The 17,929-nt window shown below is 48.4% G+C and overlaps 7 protein-coding genes and 1 pseudogene across 8 annotated transcripts; 4 read left to right on the top strand and 4 right to left on the bottom strand.

The window, feature by feature from the left end:
- Positions 1–349: 349 nt before the first annotated feature.
- Positions 350–1,252, top strand: ARB_01868 (methyltransferase GliN; the record flags this gene model as incomplete). The annotated part of the gene is made up of 2 exons (XM_003011842.1): positions 350–684; positions 748–1,252. The coding sequence occupies 2 exons, from the start codon at positions 350–352 to the stop codon at positions 1,250–1,252; spliced, it is 840 nt and encodes a 279-aa protein (XP_003011888.1).
- A 1,170-nt stretch (positions 1,253–2,422) lies between these two features.
- On the top strand, positions 2,423–4,484 carry ARB_01867 (cytochrome P450 pisatin demethylase, putative; the record flags this gene model as incomplete). The annotated part of the gene is made up of 5 exons (XM_003011841.1): positions 2,423–3,271; positions 3,325–3,639; positions 3,764–3,886; positions 3,969–4,132; positions 4,307–4,484. 5 exons carry the CDS (start codon positions 2,423–2,425, stop codon positions 4,482–4,484), a joined length of 1,629 nt encoding a protein of 542 aa, XP_003011887.1.
- Positions 4,485–4,872: 388 nt separating this feature from the next.
- On the top strand, positions 4,873–4,957 carry ARB_01866 (annotated as a pseudogene). Its single transcript has one exon. The product of its transcript is annotated as a tRNA-OTHER (tRNA).
- A 365-nt stretch (positions 4,958–5,322) lies between these two features.
- ARB_01865 (uncharacterized protein) lies at positions 5,323–6,833 on the bottom strand (the record flags this gene model as incomplete). Its single annotated transcript, XM_003011840.1, has 2 exons — positions 5,323–6,068; positions 6,149–6,833. 2 exons carry the CDS (start codon positions 6,831–6,833, stop codon positions 5,323–5,325), a joined length of 1,431 nt encoding a protein of 476 aa, XP_003011886.1.
- A 536-nt stretch (positions 6,834–7,369) lies between these two features.
- On the bottom strand, positions 7,370–9,438 carry ARB_01864 (Ser/Thr protein phosphatase family protein; the record flags this gene model as incomplete). The annotated part of the gene is made up of 2 exons (XM_003011839.1): positions 7,370–9,042; positions 9,111–9,438. 2 exons carry the CDS (start codon positions 9,436–9,438, stop codon positions 7,370–7,372), a joined length of 2,001 nt encoding a protein of 666 aa, XP_003011885.1.
- Positions 9,439–10,590: 1,152 nt separating this feature from the next.
- ARB_01863 (protein kinase, putative) lies at positions 10,591–11,533 on the bottom strand (the record flags this gene model as incomplete). Its single annotated transcript, XM_003011838.1, has 3 exons — positions 10,591–10,763; positions 10,821–10,965; positions 11,048–11,533. 3 exons carry the CDS (start codon positions 11,531–11,533, stop codon positions 10,591–10,593), a joined length of 804 nt encoding a protein of 267 aa, XP_003011884.1.
- Positions 11,534–12,880: 1,347 nt separating this feature from the next.
- ARB_01862 (acyl-CoA thioesterase, putative) lies at positions 12,881–13,879 on the top strand (the record flags this gene model as incomplete). Its single annotated transcript, XM_003011837.1, has 2 exons — positions 12,881–13,163; positions 13,281–13,879. 2 exons carry the CDS (start codon positions 12,881–12,883, stop codon positions 13,877–13,879), a joined length of 882 nt encoding a protein of 293 aa, XP_003011883.1.
- A 539-nt stretch (positions 13,880–14,418) lies between these two features.
- Positions 14,419–15,673, bottom strand: ARB_01861 (uncharacterized protein; the record flags this gene model as incomplete). The annotated part of the gene is made up of 3 exons (XM_003011836.1): positions 14,419–14,797; positions 14,889–15,011; positions 15,099–15,673. The coding sequence occupies 3 exons, from the start codon at positions 15,671–15,673 to the stop codon at positions 14,419–14,421; spliced, it is 1,077 nt and encodes a 358-aa protein (XP_003011882.1).
- Positions 15,674–17,929: the final 2,256 nt, after the last annotated feature.

Here is a 17,929-nt window from a genome sequence, read left to right as displayed (position 1 = left end):
CACGCATATAAGGCTGGTGCCTATTGGTATGAGCTGTTAGCAGACCGTATGATGTGGTACATATTCTGATATGTTTTCTTGCAAGGGGACCCAACGATGATCGGCAAAATGAGCAACTCGATATCGCGTACGTCTGTGGGACCTCTTATCACTATCAGCAAATTGATTTACACGCTAACAAATCTCTTAGGCATCATATGTTTTCGCTTTTATTAAACGGGAGACTTCTCCTTGCCCCAATCGACGAGAATATACAGGTATATTCCCTTGGAGACACAGCTTTGGGTGGCGCAATCATATTAACTATATTTCAGACTGTTCTTGACCTTGGGACCGGCACGGGAATAGTATGTACTGGTTATCTCCTCTGCTTCTGACTCTCTCACTGACTTTTTTATTCGATAGTGGGCCATGTAAGCTCCTTAAAAATGAGTCACAGCACCATATGAGCGGTTGTCTAATAGGCATACTCAGTGATTTTGCCGACGAATATCCTTCCGCTGAGGTTATCGGAACCGACCTATCTCCAATTCAGCCTGCCTTTGTCCCACCAAACCTCCGCTTCGAAATCGATGATGCGAGCGAAGATTGGACATTTCCGGAGGACCACTTCGATTTGATACATATTCGTGCCCTTTATGGTGCGATATCAGACTGGCCGAAACTTTACTCCCAAGCTCTTAAGTACGGTTTTAATTAATCGCAATATATGGACACCGTAACTGTGCAACTCTAACGGTCGTACAGGCATCTGAAACCTGGCGCATGGTTCGATCAGATCGAGATGTCCATAGAATTCCGATCAGACGATGGAACCGTTACTGACGACCATGTGCTCGCAGTATGGTCGCGGACGTTTATTGAAGCTGGTGAAAGGATTGGCAAGACCTTCCGTATCGCTGATTTAGCCAAAAAATATATGGATGATGCTGGCTTCGAAAATGTTGTGGAGACGAGATTCAAACTCCCCGTAGGAGGCTGGGGGAAAGACAAACAGATCAAGCGGCTCGGCCAGTGGAATCTTCTCCATTGCGAAGAGGGCATTGAAGGCTGGGCCATGGCCTTACTTACCAGAGTCATGCAGGTATGTCGTTGTCCAGATTTCTTCTTTTCCCCATCTGTCGCCCCGGGTGTCCAAAATTTTGACTTTCGCCATCTCCTCCAGTGGACTTATGAGGAGGTCCAAATATTTTTAGCTAAAATGCGGGCCGGGCTTCGCGACCCGAAGACCCATGCATACTTCTATGTGTAAGTTCGCTTCCCTGTTTGCCCCAAAACTCTTTTTTCCGCCTTCCCCTCCTATCTTGACCACGATACAGGAGGGATGCGAGGTGTTGCACCATCGTTGTCAGCGAACCAACGTGCTCACATTTCCATAGTGTCAGCGTCTACGGGCAAAAACCCTACTCTGCGCGACCAACCGCTTTATAATCCTTCTTTACACATAAGGTTCGGCATACTTTCTTCTTCTCAACCTGGAATGTCTTTTATCATGGGGAGGACACCAACCGACGATCAAGTTATTCTTTCAGCTACAAGTCCCACTTTTGAAGAGTTCGCTCTGCCTTCGAACCCCAGAGAGACCATCTGTACTTACTTTACAGAGTAAAGTCGTTTTCCATAATTCGACATACTCAGCTGTACGTCATCTGTCGTATTATTCGTGAATATAGCAGTAATTTCTTTCGCACGGACGGCTTATTTGAGAACATAAAAGCCAGAACTTAGGCTGACATATACACCCCTAACAGTGCACCAATGCCACAGACCATTAAAGTAGCCCGAGGCTAACGAATACGGAGTGCTCACAGACGGCGATAAGCAGATCATGAGGATATATAAATCTATGACGTTTATCGAATCCGTCACCTTTTTCTAGATGTCACCTTTTAGCCCGTATTCAAATTGAAAGATGGCATGTGTGGATCCGAAATACGATGTGGAAATCTGTGAAGAATATCAAACTCCAGCGGTGATTGCTAACTTAGACTAGTAATATGAAGCCCGGCGGCCAATTTCGACGGTTCATCTGTTCACCTGGCGCAAAAATGGCTGAATTGGCGCCTTGAGGGTATGGGCTTGGAACATCTCCCATTCCCTTCCCCGGCATGCCAGCCAACGAGCTTCGCTCCACTGAAGGGTTGTAATTTCAACCCAAACCCTCTCAATCATGCCTTCATCTTTCGCGTCCCGCTCCCTTTTAAGGTTCGATATCATTACTTGTGACAGGGTGGTTGGTTCTTGAAATGTATACGGAAGAGTATAAATTGCGGGCCAGCTTGACAATCTTAGTCTCGTCTTGCTCCCTGACTTATTTAATACTGCATATGTTAATGTTAATGTTTGCACCTGCTGTAAGATGACGGATCTCTCTGCGGTCTCCCAGAGACAGACGATATCATAACGTCGTCGGAGTGAAACCATGGCTGGCTTCACTGGCTATTTACTTGATCCTTCCTCTCTCACCATCCTTGCCACCGTAGCAGGATTGGGCACTATTGTTTGGTTTGCAGCAGTTGTTATATATCGAATCAATTTCCATCCATTGGCACATATTCCTGGCCCATTCCTTGCCCGAGCGACGCACTTATACTCCTTTTATTTCAATGGTATATTGGATGGGAAGCTATACCTTCAAATCGATAAGTTGCATCAAATATATGGTATGATTCGTTCCTGGTATATATACAAATATGAGAAGTCGAAACCGAGCTTACTGGAGTATTATGTAGGCCCTGTGATCCGGATAACTCCTGATGAGATCCATTTGAGCAACCCAGAGAACTATGATAAGATATATCATGTCGGGACCCCATATAACAAGAGTGCCCCTTTTTACGATGCATTCGGCGTGGACAAGGCGACCTTCACAACCGCCGACAATAATGTTCACCGAATGAAGCGAGCGGCCTTCAACCCGTTCTTCTCTCGAAAGCGTGTCCTTGAACTTGAGGGCATCGTTCAATCGAAGGCCAAAACTCTAGTGAGGCGCATATCGACTGCTCTCAAGACCTGTGGGGGAATAGATCTCCATCACGGGTTTCGAGCAATCTCAATCGATGTCATTAGTGACTATGCCTTTGACAATTGCTACAACTTTCTAGAAAAGGAGGACTTCGGCGCGCCGTTTTTCGACATGATCCGAGGTTTTGGCCCGATGTTTTGGTTTTTCCAGCAGTTCCCCGTTTTGCGGCCTATCTTGCTTGGAGTACCGCCATGGGTGGCCCATTTGACGAGCCCATCCTTGACACGCATGTTGCAGTTCCATCAGGTAAGTCTCCCCATGTAGAAACAGTATGGCCATTACGCTGAAACCGGCTTTAGAGCAGCCGAGAACAGGTGGTCAGAGTGAAACGTCAGGTGGAGGCCAACGAGAAGCCCGAGCGGACCACTATTTTTCACCAATTCTTGAACCCGGAGTTCATGAAAGAAATCCCGACAGTTGAACAGCTGAAGGACGAAGCATACATTGTTGTTGCTGCTGCTGCTGACACAACAGGAAATGCCATGACAATAGGATTGTACAATACCGTTTCATCACCGAAAATATACGCAGCAGTAACCGCTGAACTGCGCGAGGCATTCCCTGATCCAAATGGAGATATCGACTTCGTCACCCTGGAGAAATTGCCGTATTTTGTTCGTCATTACCCCTTGTTTTTCTTTTATTTTCGTTTTCGTTCGAGCATCACCGCTGATAACAGGTACCATGAGATATAGACTGGTATAATCAAGGAAGCTCTGCGGTGAGTGTGACCGCTAGTTATATGCACCAAGACAGCAACTAACAGGGTATATCAGCTTATCATTTGGTGTTGCTGGACGTCTCCCCAGAGTGGTACCAGAATCCGGTGCCGAGTTTGATGGGTATAAAGTACCGGCCGGCGTAAGTACTCCGTCCCCAAACCCCAGCCCACCCCGTCCCTCCTAGGGACAAATGACAGCCAGCGCCCTAACTATTTATCCAGACAACCGTGGGCATGAGTTCATGGACTATGCATCGAAATCAAGACATTTTCCCTGACCCTGACAAATTCGATCCCTCGCGCTGGCTAGATCCGAAAGTCAGCGCCGAGCTTGAAAAGTATCTCGTGGCATTTAGCAAAGGATCCCGCGCCTGCGTTGGCATGCAGTAAGTTTTACCAAAGCCTTTGCGTACTCGTTTTCTTTCCTTCATGCGGCCCACCAGTCTATCTGCAGCGTCCGTCCCCGGCCAATTATATAATGGCTGCCTGGGCTCCGTCTGTGTGCATATACATGGCTAACATTCTCGTTCCTTTTTTTCCTCCTTGCGCCCAAATTCCAGACTTGCTGCCTGTGAGCTTTATGTGACTCTCGGCAGCGTGCTGCGCAACTTTCCAGATTTGACCATCAAGCCGAAGACAAGGGAAGAGCTGCTGTATATGGACTACTTCTCATCCTATCACCCGGAAAAGTACAACAAGTTCTACTTCGAACTCCCGAGCAGCAAGGCGGAGGCATGATCGTTACGCCACTGCCCATTACTGCCTTGGGTGCTACGGTCTTTCCCCTCAGACACACCCTGGTATTTGTGGCAACGTTGGCGTGAGATAGTACTCGATCAATAACTCTTACGGGGAATGGCAGCGCAGCCCCGTGTCCGGATCACTCGTTTGCTGTTCTGATTTCTTTTTCGTATGTCGTGTAACTGCTGCATTGTATATCAGTTTGGGGGCACCTCAATACTCAATCGTACTCATGCTGTCGAGTCAGTTCATGGGACATAGCGATAATCCTTTTGTTGCGGAAATACAACTCGAAAATATCACCAGCTGGCTACCTATCTTCTCCGTATTCGTATCCACAGCGAAAACCTCATCTTGAGGCGGCCGTGGCAATTGCAGCATCTCCGGTGTCGTAGTCTAATGGTCATGATAACTCGTTGTGGAACACAAGCAAAGCCGAGTTGGTCCCGGTTCGATTCCGGGCGATGCCACATCTTCAAGTAACTATGCCTGCCAGCCGGCCTTTGGGTGGACTGGCTCCAGTCTTTTTTTTTTCTCTCTCTTCATTTTGTTGATGTCAAAGTATGCAGAATTTGCTGTGTTCTAAACAGACGGTTTTTCGGCGATCTTTTAAGTTTTGTGGCTGCAGCAACTTTTTTTAGTTGCTTCTTTGGAATCTTTGGCGCAACGCTGCAATTGACCCCCATCTTATTTTGGTGGCCGCCATGTCAAGATGATGAAGGATAAAATATTTAATACAATAGTAATGGACGAATTAGCTGCCGAGTGTAGCAAAGTTTGGGTGTACAGCCCACCGTCCAAGACGCTCGAATGTTGACTCCAGCGTTATATGAATTCAGTTGTCCAGGCTCTGTTCAAAACTGGGCAAAGCCCAATTAACCATCCATTCTGATTCCAGGACTTGCAATGCTGTCAGACGTTCTTCGGGTCGGAATACAAGCATTTGGCGCATTAAACTGAGAAATGCAGCCGCTTCCTTTTCGCTGAAGACGCCGTTTGGTTGCATCTTTCGTCGATACTTCTGAACTCCTTCCTCAAAAGCCTGGTCCAATGGAGGCCAAACTTCCCTGCCCTGTGTGGGTTTCCCATTCTCGTCGAAGTACTCATGCCGTTCATCCCATCGCTCCCACCACTCCACAGGCATGGGCCCAAGTACTTCGATGTGCTGCTTTGTCACACTATCTGGTGTTGCGAATTCACAACTCCAGATAGCTTTCATGCCTGCTATCTCCCAGATTGCAACCGCTAACCCCCATATATCAGCTGAATATGACATCTGGGTGTCTGGCTCAAATCGAGCTTCGGGAGGCCTAAGATGTAAGGGTGTGTGGCAGTCTTTTCCCAAACGAGGTTGGGAGCCGGGGGAAAATGCCTCCCCAAAGTCGCTCAACAGTACATGTGTGTCACTAAGTATAAAATCTTCTGCGTCTTTGCCCAAACTAATGGGTATCACTGCCTGTGCTGGGACATTATGTGGAAGTAGGGCTCCATCACGTCTGGTAATTGATACAGTCTCGGGTTCTCCATATTCCGTGTAAAACTTTGCAACCGAGAGCTCGTCAAAGCTAGACGGCAGTTTAGCTAGGATATTTCGCAGGTGTATATTTATGATGGTTAGAATGACGCTGTCAGGTTGATTAACGCTCTGTCTTACCACGCACCTCCATGAACAAAACCCCGAGAATGTATAGAAGCAGTGGATAAAACAATGGCAGCAGATATTGCTCGTGCCACATCGATAGGGAATAAACGACTGTACGATGCCTCCCATAGATTACACTGAGCTGGGGGCATCGTATAACATGGATGCGTTCCATTAGGACCATGTATGTTGAATTCATCAAGAGGAACGGGTATTGATCTATGTGCATATTCTCTAAGCTTGGTTGGTATGTTTGGCAGCGTAGATTTCACTGATGCTGTTGAAAGGGCCTGGAGCGTTTTTATTTCGTGTGGAAGGGAATCTGCAATCCCAACTTTGAGAGCAACATAACGGCCTAATTGGAAGTCTCGGGCCAACCAGATAGTTGCATAGCCGCCAAATCCCAGCTTGTCCACTATATGGTATCTATCACGAAGCATATCGCCAATCGAAATGGGGTGATAGCCTCCTGGTTGATATTTTGAAAGTGACTCCGCGCCATCGACCCAGTCGTACTCGATGTATGGAGGGTCCGCGTCTGTATCGTCATTTACCAGTACTGCAGCCGGTATACGAGATGAGAAAGACCTCGGGAAAGGAGTACTTAGGAGTTGACGACGGTTTATACGTGTCGAGGGCAACAATAAAGCCGTGGTGATCCTCAATAGCGATGTATATGGAACTGATGCTTTCAGCCAGGTCATCACTGTGACATCCAAATAATGATAATCACCGTTTATCGACTAGCTATTAGCGTAAAGATTGTTGATAAGAAGCAGGTTTCGGGTCCAGCCATTTACTATGCTGTCTTCGTCTGACGTTGTGGTTGAAATTAACAAAAAGGAGGCTCAAAAGAGATTTGATGCCGTCTTCTAATTGGCTGATCCCGGGGCAGCTGGCTCTTCCATATCTGCCATCTAGTTCGGTAGGGTGCATAGATGTGCCAGTTCGGAATCATGGGCTCTTAGGGGGTAGGGATACCACCGATCCTCTTTCTTGTGGGGAGTAGTGATGGAGACCTTACAAGATTTAGAAGCCACTTTGGAGTTTCGTAAAAAGGAAGACATATCGCCTCTATTTACTCAACAATGACCATATATCCATGTATAAAATCATATAGCAGCTCTATTTTTGGGCTGTTACAGTTGAAATCCCTCCAAACGACAAATAATTAACTTCATCATTATCATATCTACATTGAATGTTTAATCATTTAAGAGCCCTTAAAACATCCCAGTCATTAGTTGGTAGTGCAGTTAGGCAGGCCCTCCTGCCAGAACTCGAGAGCATACTCGCGCAAGAAGCTCGATGATCCAAAGTCCTTGTAACTCTGGATATCGCTAGCAGAGTACTTGCCACCAAGCTTGTTAAGGGCTGGGATCACGTATTTGGCACCGATATAGTCTACAAAGGCGAGATCGACAACTGTCGGCATGGAGCCATTAGTAGGGAAAGAGGCGTTTGCCTGGATGTCAATGGGCACCTTGAAATACGGGATCTTGGAGTGTGGGGTGTCGTCTCCATCGAGACCAAAATCATCAGATGTAACGTAGCCGGGATACAACATAGAGGAGTCGATGGTGCGGCGGGTGATGGGCCTGTAGGGCTGGGGAGCCTCGCGGCGCTTGAGCTGAACGAATTCAGGCGAAGGGTTGGCGCAGACCTCATTAGTGCTTAGCTGGGGGGCCATGGGAGAGTATTCCTCGGACCGTCTCTGGTAGGGTCCCTTGTTGAGGGCATCCAGGAGTTCCTTAGCAATGGAGTACGGTACATCAGGCAGGTATTGGAACTGATTCTTGAAGGGATAGACGATGTACTCGTCGTCCTTAGTGAAGGGGCCCTTGACGAGGTCGAATCGGACGCCGCCAGTGTTCAGGAGGAGCAATCTTGGCTTATCAGCGCGATCCTCCTTGACAACAACCTTGGCCAACATGTCGATAACAAGCTGGTAAATGTTATTCTTAGCTTCAAAGGGAACACAGGACATGCAGTAGGTCTCAGGGACGCATCCCAGAACGGTAGAGGTGTTGAGCTGCTTGCGAGCATCAGTGATGTCGTGCGTAATCTTCAGACCCTTTTGAGTGTCAAATTGTCGATCCTGAGACTTAGAAGCATGGTAGGCAAAGGTCAAGCGGTTCCAGTCGAGATAACGGCGGGCATAGCGGAGGTCCAATCCCTTGCGTGGATGCTGGTACGGCTGGGTAGAGGTAGTGGCATTTCCCTTGATGGCACGACGAGTGGGATTGGGAACACCTCTTGGTTTCATGCTACCTCTGAAGGTACGAGAATTGATTCCAGTCATGGATAGCCATCCGAGGGTCTCACAGTATCTTCCGGATCCGAGAGCAGTAGAAGTCTCGTCATAGACAACGAAGTCTCGAACGTGATTGTGTCCACCAAAAGCCTGAATTGGGACACCAGGGCGAAGTTCCTGGATTTTCTGACGCAGAGTGCGGAGGGTTGGGAATTTGTCATCAGTGCGGGCAGGTGTATGGCCGAAGATGATGAAAAGGTCAACGGGTTTGGGTGTCTTGACGGCATCGATAAACCAGGATTCCTGGACAAGATCTGCAGCTTTAATGACCTTAGAGACGTTGGAGTTACCAGTGAAATCGAAAAGGACGCCAAAGGCCATGACCTTGAGACCATGCTTGGTAGTAAAGTAGCGGTACTTGCTGCCAATGTATTCGTACTCGCCGGTCTCCTTGTTGATGATCTGGACGTTGCTGGTCACGTATCTCTCGCCGTAGACCTTGGAGAAGTTTGCAAATGTCTCATAGGCGACATCAGTCACGTACAGTTCATGGTTTCCGATGCTAAGCAGGTCGTAGTCGACGCGGGAGAAGATCTCGTTGGAGATGACGCCATTGGGCGAGGTAGAGTCACTTAATCCGTTGCCATCGTGCAAATCACCTTTTCCCAACATCAGCCAACACTGGCGACGACGGCAGGAAAGAAGATAATATAGAAGTAGAACATACCGCAGTCGATGAGAAGCAGGTCGACTCGGAGTCGGTCAGCCTTTTGTCTCATATGCTTGACGAACGAGGAATAGTCTCCCCAGTCAGCGCCGTAGTTCTGCTCCTTCAGATGGCCCTCGAGCCATCCGTGGGTATCGGTAGTGTGCAAGAAGTTGATCTGGCCCCATTCGAGAGGTCCCTTGGGTTTCGTGAGCGCTCCCAGAGCTTCAGGCTGCATGCGGCGCACCAGTCTTTTATGCTCGGCTGGCTTGCCTGGCTCACTGCAGGAGTCGCAGGCGAGAGCTGCGGCCGCCCATGCGGCGAGACTGACTAGAGTCGAGAAACGCATCTTGACTCGACGGCACAGCCAAATTGTGTGGTGACAGAACGGCCTTTGCGCTGACAGCTGGCCCAACCACCCAGAACTGGCCGGCAGGGTTTTTATAGCTGCTCGTCAGCAGCCCTTTTCTTTTGGATAATTTCCATTGCATCCTTGACCAGGCCTAACTAAAGTGGTGATCGGCAGTGCCCGCTCAGCGAGCTAACAAGTTAGTTAACGAGGTGGCCCAGCGCCGGAACAGGCCTGCGGCGTCGTCGCCATGCCTCGCTGTCTGGGCTGAATTCCCAGGACAGGGCCATAAAAGTTATCAAAAATGCTCAGCAGCATTGCATCTCCCTGTCAAGCATGTCGTATCTATTGGCTGAAAGGCATCGACGCAGCCCGTTCTGGATGGAGAACCGTACTTCTGGTCCGAGAGACTAGCAGGCATCCTAGCCGAGACGGACTTTCTGATTCCCACTCTCTGGGCGTTTGAATTGTCCGAGCTGGCTGGCGGGGTCACAGTGCGCTCCTCTGGTGGCTGGCGAGAGTAGAAGTGCAGGTCGACATGCAGGACTGAAATGTTGGGATTATAAGGATATCGCCTCTGTGACACATAAACTAGGCAACTAGCTAGTTAAGAATCTTCGAAGTACGGAGTAGTTAAGCAGTGAACTCCTGCCGCAGCGGCGCATGCACAACTACGTAACTTCTCCGCAACAGAAGGCAGTTCATTAGCTGATCAGTTAGTTAAGCTTATAAGCCAAAGAGAGCGGACTGGACACAGCGTCTCCCGCTCTGAAGGAAGTTTAGGCGGGCAGACTCCAGGCGATCCTCAAGGAGTGCTCCATATTGCCAAAGAAATCATTAACTGCATAACTAGCTGGCCACTGGTGTGGGCTTTCTCTTTCGGCTCAGTGGCAGCTTTTATGTTAAGGGCGAGCTAGAGGTCGGTCTTGTTTGTCAGCTCGCAAAGCTACCCGCATTTTCTTGATCCATTAACTACTCCGTAGTTAGTTATACTCAACCTGGCTTTATAGCTGCGAGAAATAATCCTCTCGGAGCTTTGTATTAATTATCCACAATCTGGAGTCGAGTTGTCTGTGACTCTGAACTGAACGATTGCCCATTACTGATAGCACATGCTGTTTTCCAGGGTGGTTCGGAATCAGTTGTTTGTTTCTACGACGTCAACCAAGGATCCTGCATTAGCTCTTTTGCAGTAGGTCTCTCTTCAGGCATCCAAGTCAGAGCTCGCCGTATGAACTTCAAGAATTTCTCGTTGTTTTCCAGCCGGTTCTCCACGAATTCTAGTGTTCTGCCTTCTGGGATGGGTGCCAACTCCAACCATTCACCTAGATTTATTTAATATACCAACGAACAAGGAAAGGCTCTCTCGGATGGTTAACTACCTTTCTCGCCCCAGAAATCAGCTCGTCGCTCAGGGTTCTTGGCCAAAAATTCAGCTGGCGGAGGACCTAGGGCTGCAATCATCTCAGCAAAATGAACCGCATCGTACGCCTGGCCATCCTCTTCATCTCGGGCTGTGAAGAGCCTCTGGCACCCGAGCAAGTCCCAGGCCTTAAATAAGGAATATTAGCTGCTAATTATTTACTAATAGCGATGGAAGGAAACATACTGTAAGCCCAACACTCCAGATATCAACCGGATAACTCCAGCCTACATATAGTAGAACCTCAGGAGCCCTGAATTCAAGTGGCATAATATCTCCGCCATGGGGTCCTGGGCCAATTCTTGCCTCTCCGAAGTCAGATAACAGCATTGGCCCTTCTTTGGGTTTACCTAGTCGTGACATATAGATAGTCCGAGAGTCCGAAACTGGCTTGCGAGGAACAGGCGAATCAAATTCCATCTTTTCGAGAACTTGGAGTACATTGTTATCATACAAGCCCAGTAGCAAGTTGCCAGGATGTATATCTAGTGGTAGTGAGCAAATGCAATGTCTGCCGTCTTCCAGGAAGAATACAAGCATACCGGTGTGAACGACCCCTGCGCGGGTGTGGAGGAAATCTACAGCCTTAAGGAGCTCAATAGTAGCCGCCTTGACAAAAGATTCTTCAAAACCATTGGGAAAGAAGACGGTCTTCATATCACGGAGGCTCATCTGCGATGCTTCACAAACTAAAACGGGGTGTATACCATGGGGTCCAGCTAGTTGAAAGATGCTCAATACTCGTCGTATGTTTTGTCGTTCATATTGTGATTTCGTATTTGTAAGATGGCGAGAAATATGATCGTAAAACGGAGGTTCCCTGAGGTATTTAGACGTATGCACGTATACCTTTAAAGCTACATATTCATGACGCCTACGGCAGTTAGATAAGGTTGTCACAGCCAAGTACTTCGAACATAGGGAGTGGGGAGAAACATACCTGAGGTCCCTGGCCAACCAAATAGTCGATGATGAGCCAAATCCTAGCTTCACAATCACTTGGAAACGGCCTTCAAAAACTTCTCCGAGTTTAACGGGATAAAATCGATCGGCTCTATAGTCAGGGATCGCCTCCTCTTCAATAGCTATATTTGAGTCAACGACCTGGAAGCCGTCGGTGGGAAGCAACCGCCGCCTTTCGGGAGGCTTAGGAAGAAATGATTTTAGAGAAGAAGAAATGCTAGTCCATAGAAAACGCCTTGTTCTCGTTGCCGGATACACTGGAAGTTGCCAGGTAATTGGTCTTGAGTAAGCTGATAATCTTGTTAAATGAAGAGTATTAATCATAGCTTTAGAGCATATATATCTTCAGATATCATAAACCATGCATTCGGAACTTGTAACAATGTCAAAAGCAACCGCCCCATCTCCAATTTACATATTGCCCAAACGTCCACCACTTGATTGTTTGTGGTTGAAAGTTGGATGTACAGAAAAAGCAAAAATAAACGCGAGAAGCGCGTGTTCACGTGACTAGTTAATTGAGTTCAATCTATTACATAAGTCCAGCTGGACCTCGGCTCAAAAAAGCTTTGGACGGAACCAAAAGGCGAAAGGAAAATTCACGGGCGCCGGCTCGGACGCGGCGATAATGGCAGGCCTGGTCAAGAATAAATATCGAGCCGGTCGTCTGTATCTGGCCTCCTTGGCCCGCCATTTGTCTTGTATTGCCGTTGGATATTGAAGGAGATTCTGAGAGAAGAAGTGGTTAGACATGGGTGCAACGATATTTGAAGCGCCCCCTCACGACCCTTCAAAGTCGCAAATCGAGAATGTCCTCGAGCTAACGCCAGTGACAGATCTCGGCCCGGTGCGTACAGTCTTTAGGCGCCCAAGGTGCTGCCTATTCTTGATGGAATCGAATGGGCTAACGGTTTTCTGTCTTAAAAGGATGTGTTTACAAACACTAGGCCCCTCTGGCACCCTCCTGGCGCTCGAGGCATATACGGGGGCGCAGCCATAGCCCAATGTCTATCCGCAGCTCAAAAAACGGTTCCACCTGATTTCTACCCCCATAGTATGCATTGTTACTTTGTCCTTTCGGGAGATTCACAGTTACCGGTGCTATACCACGTTGAACGAGTTCGTGATGGGAGGAGTTTTGCTACCCGAACTGTCCAGGCACGACAACAGGGGCGGCCCATATTCACCACAACCCTTAGTTTTGACCGTGAAGGAAGTTGGGGAAAGAAAGAGATCAAGCATACCAGGAAGAAACCAGATGTTCCCTTGCCCGAGCAGCCAGATGGGCTTGGACGAGGCCGAGGCCCATTTGAGTCGAGACGGGTTGGAATAACAAACAGTACGCGAACATCCGGGGACAGTGCCGCATTTTATCCCACCTACTAGCGGATAACTGGTGGTTATGCATAACCTTGTATATGCTTAATGGCTAATGACATGGATTTGAAAATAATAGGAGATTCCCCCCACGCTGCGGACAGGTCCTTGCAACTGTACAACAAGGCCCGGGGCACGATATCTGCAGAAGGTGGCAGACAAGCCCATCTGACGGCCTTAGCGTACATGTCAGATAGTTATTTCATTGGCACCGTATCCAGGGTCCACAATATCCGCCGCTTCTCATCTCCAGGGGCTATAGAAAGGGCCGCTGCAGCGCTAAAGAAAGAAGTGGGTGTCGAAGAGGAGCTAGCTAAAAGATACCTTACGGACCTCGCCGAGCAAGAGGAGCAAGAATTAAAGCTATCAAAACAGACCTCAGATGACCCCAATATGGAAGTAGGCATGATGGTCAGCTTAGATCACACGATATATTTCCACGACAGGCGGGCGTTCCGTGCAGACGAATGGATATTCTCAGAAATGAGAACTCCATGGGCCGGGGCAGGCCGAGGCCTTGTCCTGCAGCAGATGTGGGCTCAGGATGGCACCCTGATCGCGACATGCGTGCAAGAGGTAACTAAAAAGATTCATAATCTCTGCTATATTTCTTTTTCTATCCGCCCTCTCTCTCCAAATCTCAAAGCACCCTTGCAAAGTACTAGACCAGACGGCTGACCATTCGATGCAGGGAGTCGTTCGACTTAAGCAAGATAAGCCCCCAACAAGCAGCAAACTATAATCCGGTCGACAGTGTTTTTTCTCTTTACCGTGCTACACGCCTTTAATTCCAAGGTAATGCATGTGGCATAGGTACCCCCTTCGTCTTCGTTTCTTGTTACTTATAGGGCGTCTCTTTCCCCGCAACCACGTATATAGAGGGTGTTTTCAATTCAATCTTGTATGTATCCTTCTTTTTTCACGCACGTCATTCGAATATAATTCTTTATACGGATTTCCTCCCACTACTTGACTCTGTCGAGCATCACAGGGTCTCGTTCGCAGAGCTTCATGAAATAACAAATTCAAAATACCTCCATTTCCTCCATTGATACATGCCCCATTCCTATACCATGCAGCAGATAAAAGACAGGGAAAAAAAAAGAGAGAGAAAACCGCCCAGACTTATGATTCAATTTGAAATATCCAGATGTTCAACCCAACAAGAAGAAAAAGGGGGTTGATACCATGCATGTCTGCTTTGTCAGCAAGCTACGTCATAGGTAACTAGCTTCCTTCGCCCGGCAAAAGTTCGATATTGTCTCTCCCCAGTGAGAACGACCTTTGTACGCTGCCATGTCTTCGGGCCAGCTCTCGATATCCTTTGCCAGCAGTTGAAGCTCGCCAAGGGGGAGGTCCTCCAGGAACGAGACTGTTGTTTTGACAGTGAAGAGGATGCCGTTGGTTTTCGGAAGACGGTTGAAAGTCTGCCTCTCACGGCGGATCAGGACGCGTTCAGGGGTTGGTACGGTGTGGTCTTGCAGCAGGCCCTCGGGCTGAAAGAAAATAGATTCCCAAGGTTCATCGGGCTGGATAACCTGGACGAAGTAGCTGGAGCGTTCCATGGGTGATTCAGGGGTTAGCCGCGCCATGAACCTGTTTATCAGAATGTCAGCGGGAGTGAACCATGGAAACGAAGCCGGCCCGAACAACCAAACGGAACATCAGGAACTATGGGAAGCCTTACTTGTTCACGGAAAAGGCGATCTGCCGGGCCCATTGTGGTACGGGAGCATGCATCTCGTTCAGCGTCGAGCCCATGCGTGTATTGGCAGACCAACCAATAAGGAATGCACTGGAGGTTGCAGCCCTACACGATATCATCAGCAAGTTGAACACAATTATTTATCGGAAGTGGATAACTAATTTGTTTGATTGATAGACAGATACGACGTACACATAATGGTCACCGCTGTCATTCTTGAGGAGGATGGTCATGTCTTCCATGGCTAGCCTAGCGGCTGCTTCCAGGGCTGGAGTGCTGCTGTTCTCCAGGGGGAACTCTTCTCCCATACGTTTGTTTCTTACGATAGTCCCTGATGCTGACTCTTTGAGCTCAAACATGTCAGGGTATGTCCGGCATAGAAACGAGGACACTTCCTTCAAAGCCTCGTCGCATGCCTCTTTTGCTTCAGGAAGGCACTGTGACACCTCCCGGTTCCTGTTGTTGAAAAGGTTGGCTCGCACTTGATGTCTAGCGTTATAGTTATCGTCAACGACGAGCCAGCCAGCTTTGTCCATTCTCTTGAGGCCCATGGTGATTCGGTATTTCGGTTTCTCTCGCACTGGAGCTGGAGATGATACTGGGCCTTGGCCTGAGGCAGAAGAGTGAGGGAGGGTCACTCTCTGGACCTTATTCTCTGCCTTTTGCTTCTGGGCTCGCCATGAGGAGCGGGACAACCATTTATGTGTCCAGGTCAGAACAATGCAGAAGATGGCCACCAGAGAGGCGGCATTGAAGAGGATGAACATGACGGCCAACGGCTCTCTATTGACAGCGACAGCGGCAATCTCTCATATGAAAATCAATGTTATTGAAGTGAAAGGAAAGCAGTCCAGAGGAGAGCTCGAACAGAATGAAATATATAGAGACTCAGAGTGAAATCCATTTCCATGTGGTCAACGGAAAAGAAAACAGGAAAAGGAACAGGATGCCCGAAGGGATTTTATTGCAACCACGAGCAGAAGTGCCGGAACTCTCAGTCAATATAGCCCAGTCCAGTCACACAGTGAACAGTGTCGGCCCCATTCCCATTGATAGCGAGCTGAGCCACAGGGAGCAATGAATAACCCGCCAACGATCCCTATTCGTGAATGTGCGACAAGCACGACTGGGTCAGCAAGAAGACATACGATCATCCATAAGCTTCGTTCTTGGAAAACGACAAGAAGCAAAAAGCTTCAAGCCTGTCATCCTATCCTCTTCCCCCTCTCTACCCCCAACCCGTCCAGAAGCATATATGCTTTAATTGTGGATATATTGTTTTTATTTTCCTGCAGGCAATCGCGCGAAGGTAAAGGGGGTTCCACCGCTGAACTAACTCACGGTTTTCTCACAAGCCCATCATCCATAATCTGTGGCCCAGGGCCAGGGCCCACGGATCCAGATCGTCTGTCCTTGTCCGTGCGCCAATGAAGCAAAAATCTTGGACTTGCAACCGATGGAGAGGCTCGGAATGTACGGTTGAAAGACCACTGATTGAGCGGTTTTGCTTATGACGCCGACTACGGAGAACAAATTCCACCAGCTCAGTTCATTGCGACATGGGAATGGTATACGTTGTACGCAAATGTTAGTATGCATGGGGTATTATTTGCTATGACTGTATATGCTCCCTTTTTGCCTTTTTTCGTTCCTTTTTCCCGTCGACACCTCCCAATGGTGGTACTTCCAGGTGGAAGAAGGCCACGCGATCTTTTGATTCCACCCTGGTCCTTCCATCCCCCTTCGACGAAGTATGAAACGGGAGCAAGCTCACGAATGATGGCATTAATACAACGCTGACGGTCTTGAATAGACATCTATACGCCTCCTTGCCACATCAATCATTTACGCTCGTGACCGCTTCAATTAGCCAGTTAGCCGGCGATACCGAGGGCTCACACATACGGTGTATACTTGGACATATCTACGCACCGCACTTGCGCTTTTTATGCCCCTTTGAGTGTGCACAACGGCCAAGCAGCGTTCCATGTCAGTGGGAGGCTTTAGCCCGTATCCACCCCCGCGAGAAATATCCCTGTCCTATATGAAATGGCAAGTATTATCCACAACTAATATTTCTGCGCAGAGGGCGGCTGTTGTTCGACAAGCCAGGCCTTCGGTTCGGTCATCTATGAATGTGGCTTGTGACACTACGAAGCGCGAACCGAGAGAACTAACTATACTATGCCTCGAGGGAAGGAAGCAATATCCCCCCTTTCACGACGGGGTCCCTCGACCTCGTAAAGAATGGGAAGTTTGAATTCAAAGTCTGTCGATTATACGGACGATGGATGGCTTTGTTTCTTTCTCAAATTTCTCGTTGCTTTTTTTGGTCATTACTGTCATGGTCCTGCAAGAGATTTTGATGATGCCAGTCTTGCGCTTGGCCGGCGTTCAAGGCCAGCTGAAAATGTCACTGATCCATCCTCGTTGGACAAGTTCGAAAGCAGGGATTCGCTGGCAGACATGTTGTCTGGACCGTTAGACTGTGGAGTGCAGTGGTACTATTGGAAACAGTCATAATTAATTCTGTCTGGAGTCGGTCAACTTTTTGACGTCCCCTGGCACCTTTTGGTGGAGAGAAAAGACCCCCACGATATGGTACAACCAGCTCGGCTTTGGGCGTTTTTTTTTTTTTTTTTTTTTTTATAAATACAGTGGCTAGAAGTGGCGGCCACAGAGAAAAACGCCTTGCAGGGGATCAGGGGATACGTTTCGCGTGGCCTTTTTGGACATGCTGCTTATGACGGGCTGAATGATCGAGCTTGACCTCAAATATTGATTCCACTTCTTTTGTAAAGAAGCGGTCGAGCGGAACTCAAGCAGTTGTGTATTGAATGCCGCTGTCACCGCCGCTGCTGGTCCTGCTTCTCCTCACCTGTGTCTTATCAGAATCCCATGCCCCTGTTCAGCGCTGCGCCTCGTACTGCATGAACCCCCTCCCCGTCAGACGAAAAAAGAATCCGCCCAAGTGACCACCCAACATGCTTCGAACGGGGAACGTCCATCAGCACAATCCAGGG

The sequence above is a fragment of the Trichophyton benhamiae genome, assembly GCF_000151125.1.
Source record: "Trichophyton benhamiae CBS 112371 chromosome Unknown contig01106.0, whole genome shotgun sequence".
NCBI classification, from domain to species: domain Eukaryota; kingdom Fungi; phylum Ascomycota; class Eurotiomycetes; order Onygenales; family Arthrodermataceae; genus Trichophyton; species Trichophyton benhamiae.
This window is presented reverse-complemented; position numbering and strand designations above follow the sequence as displayed.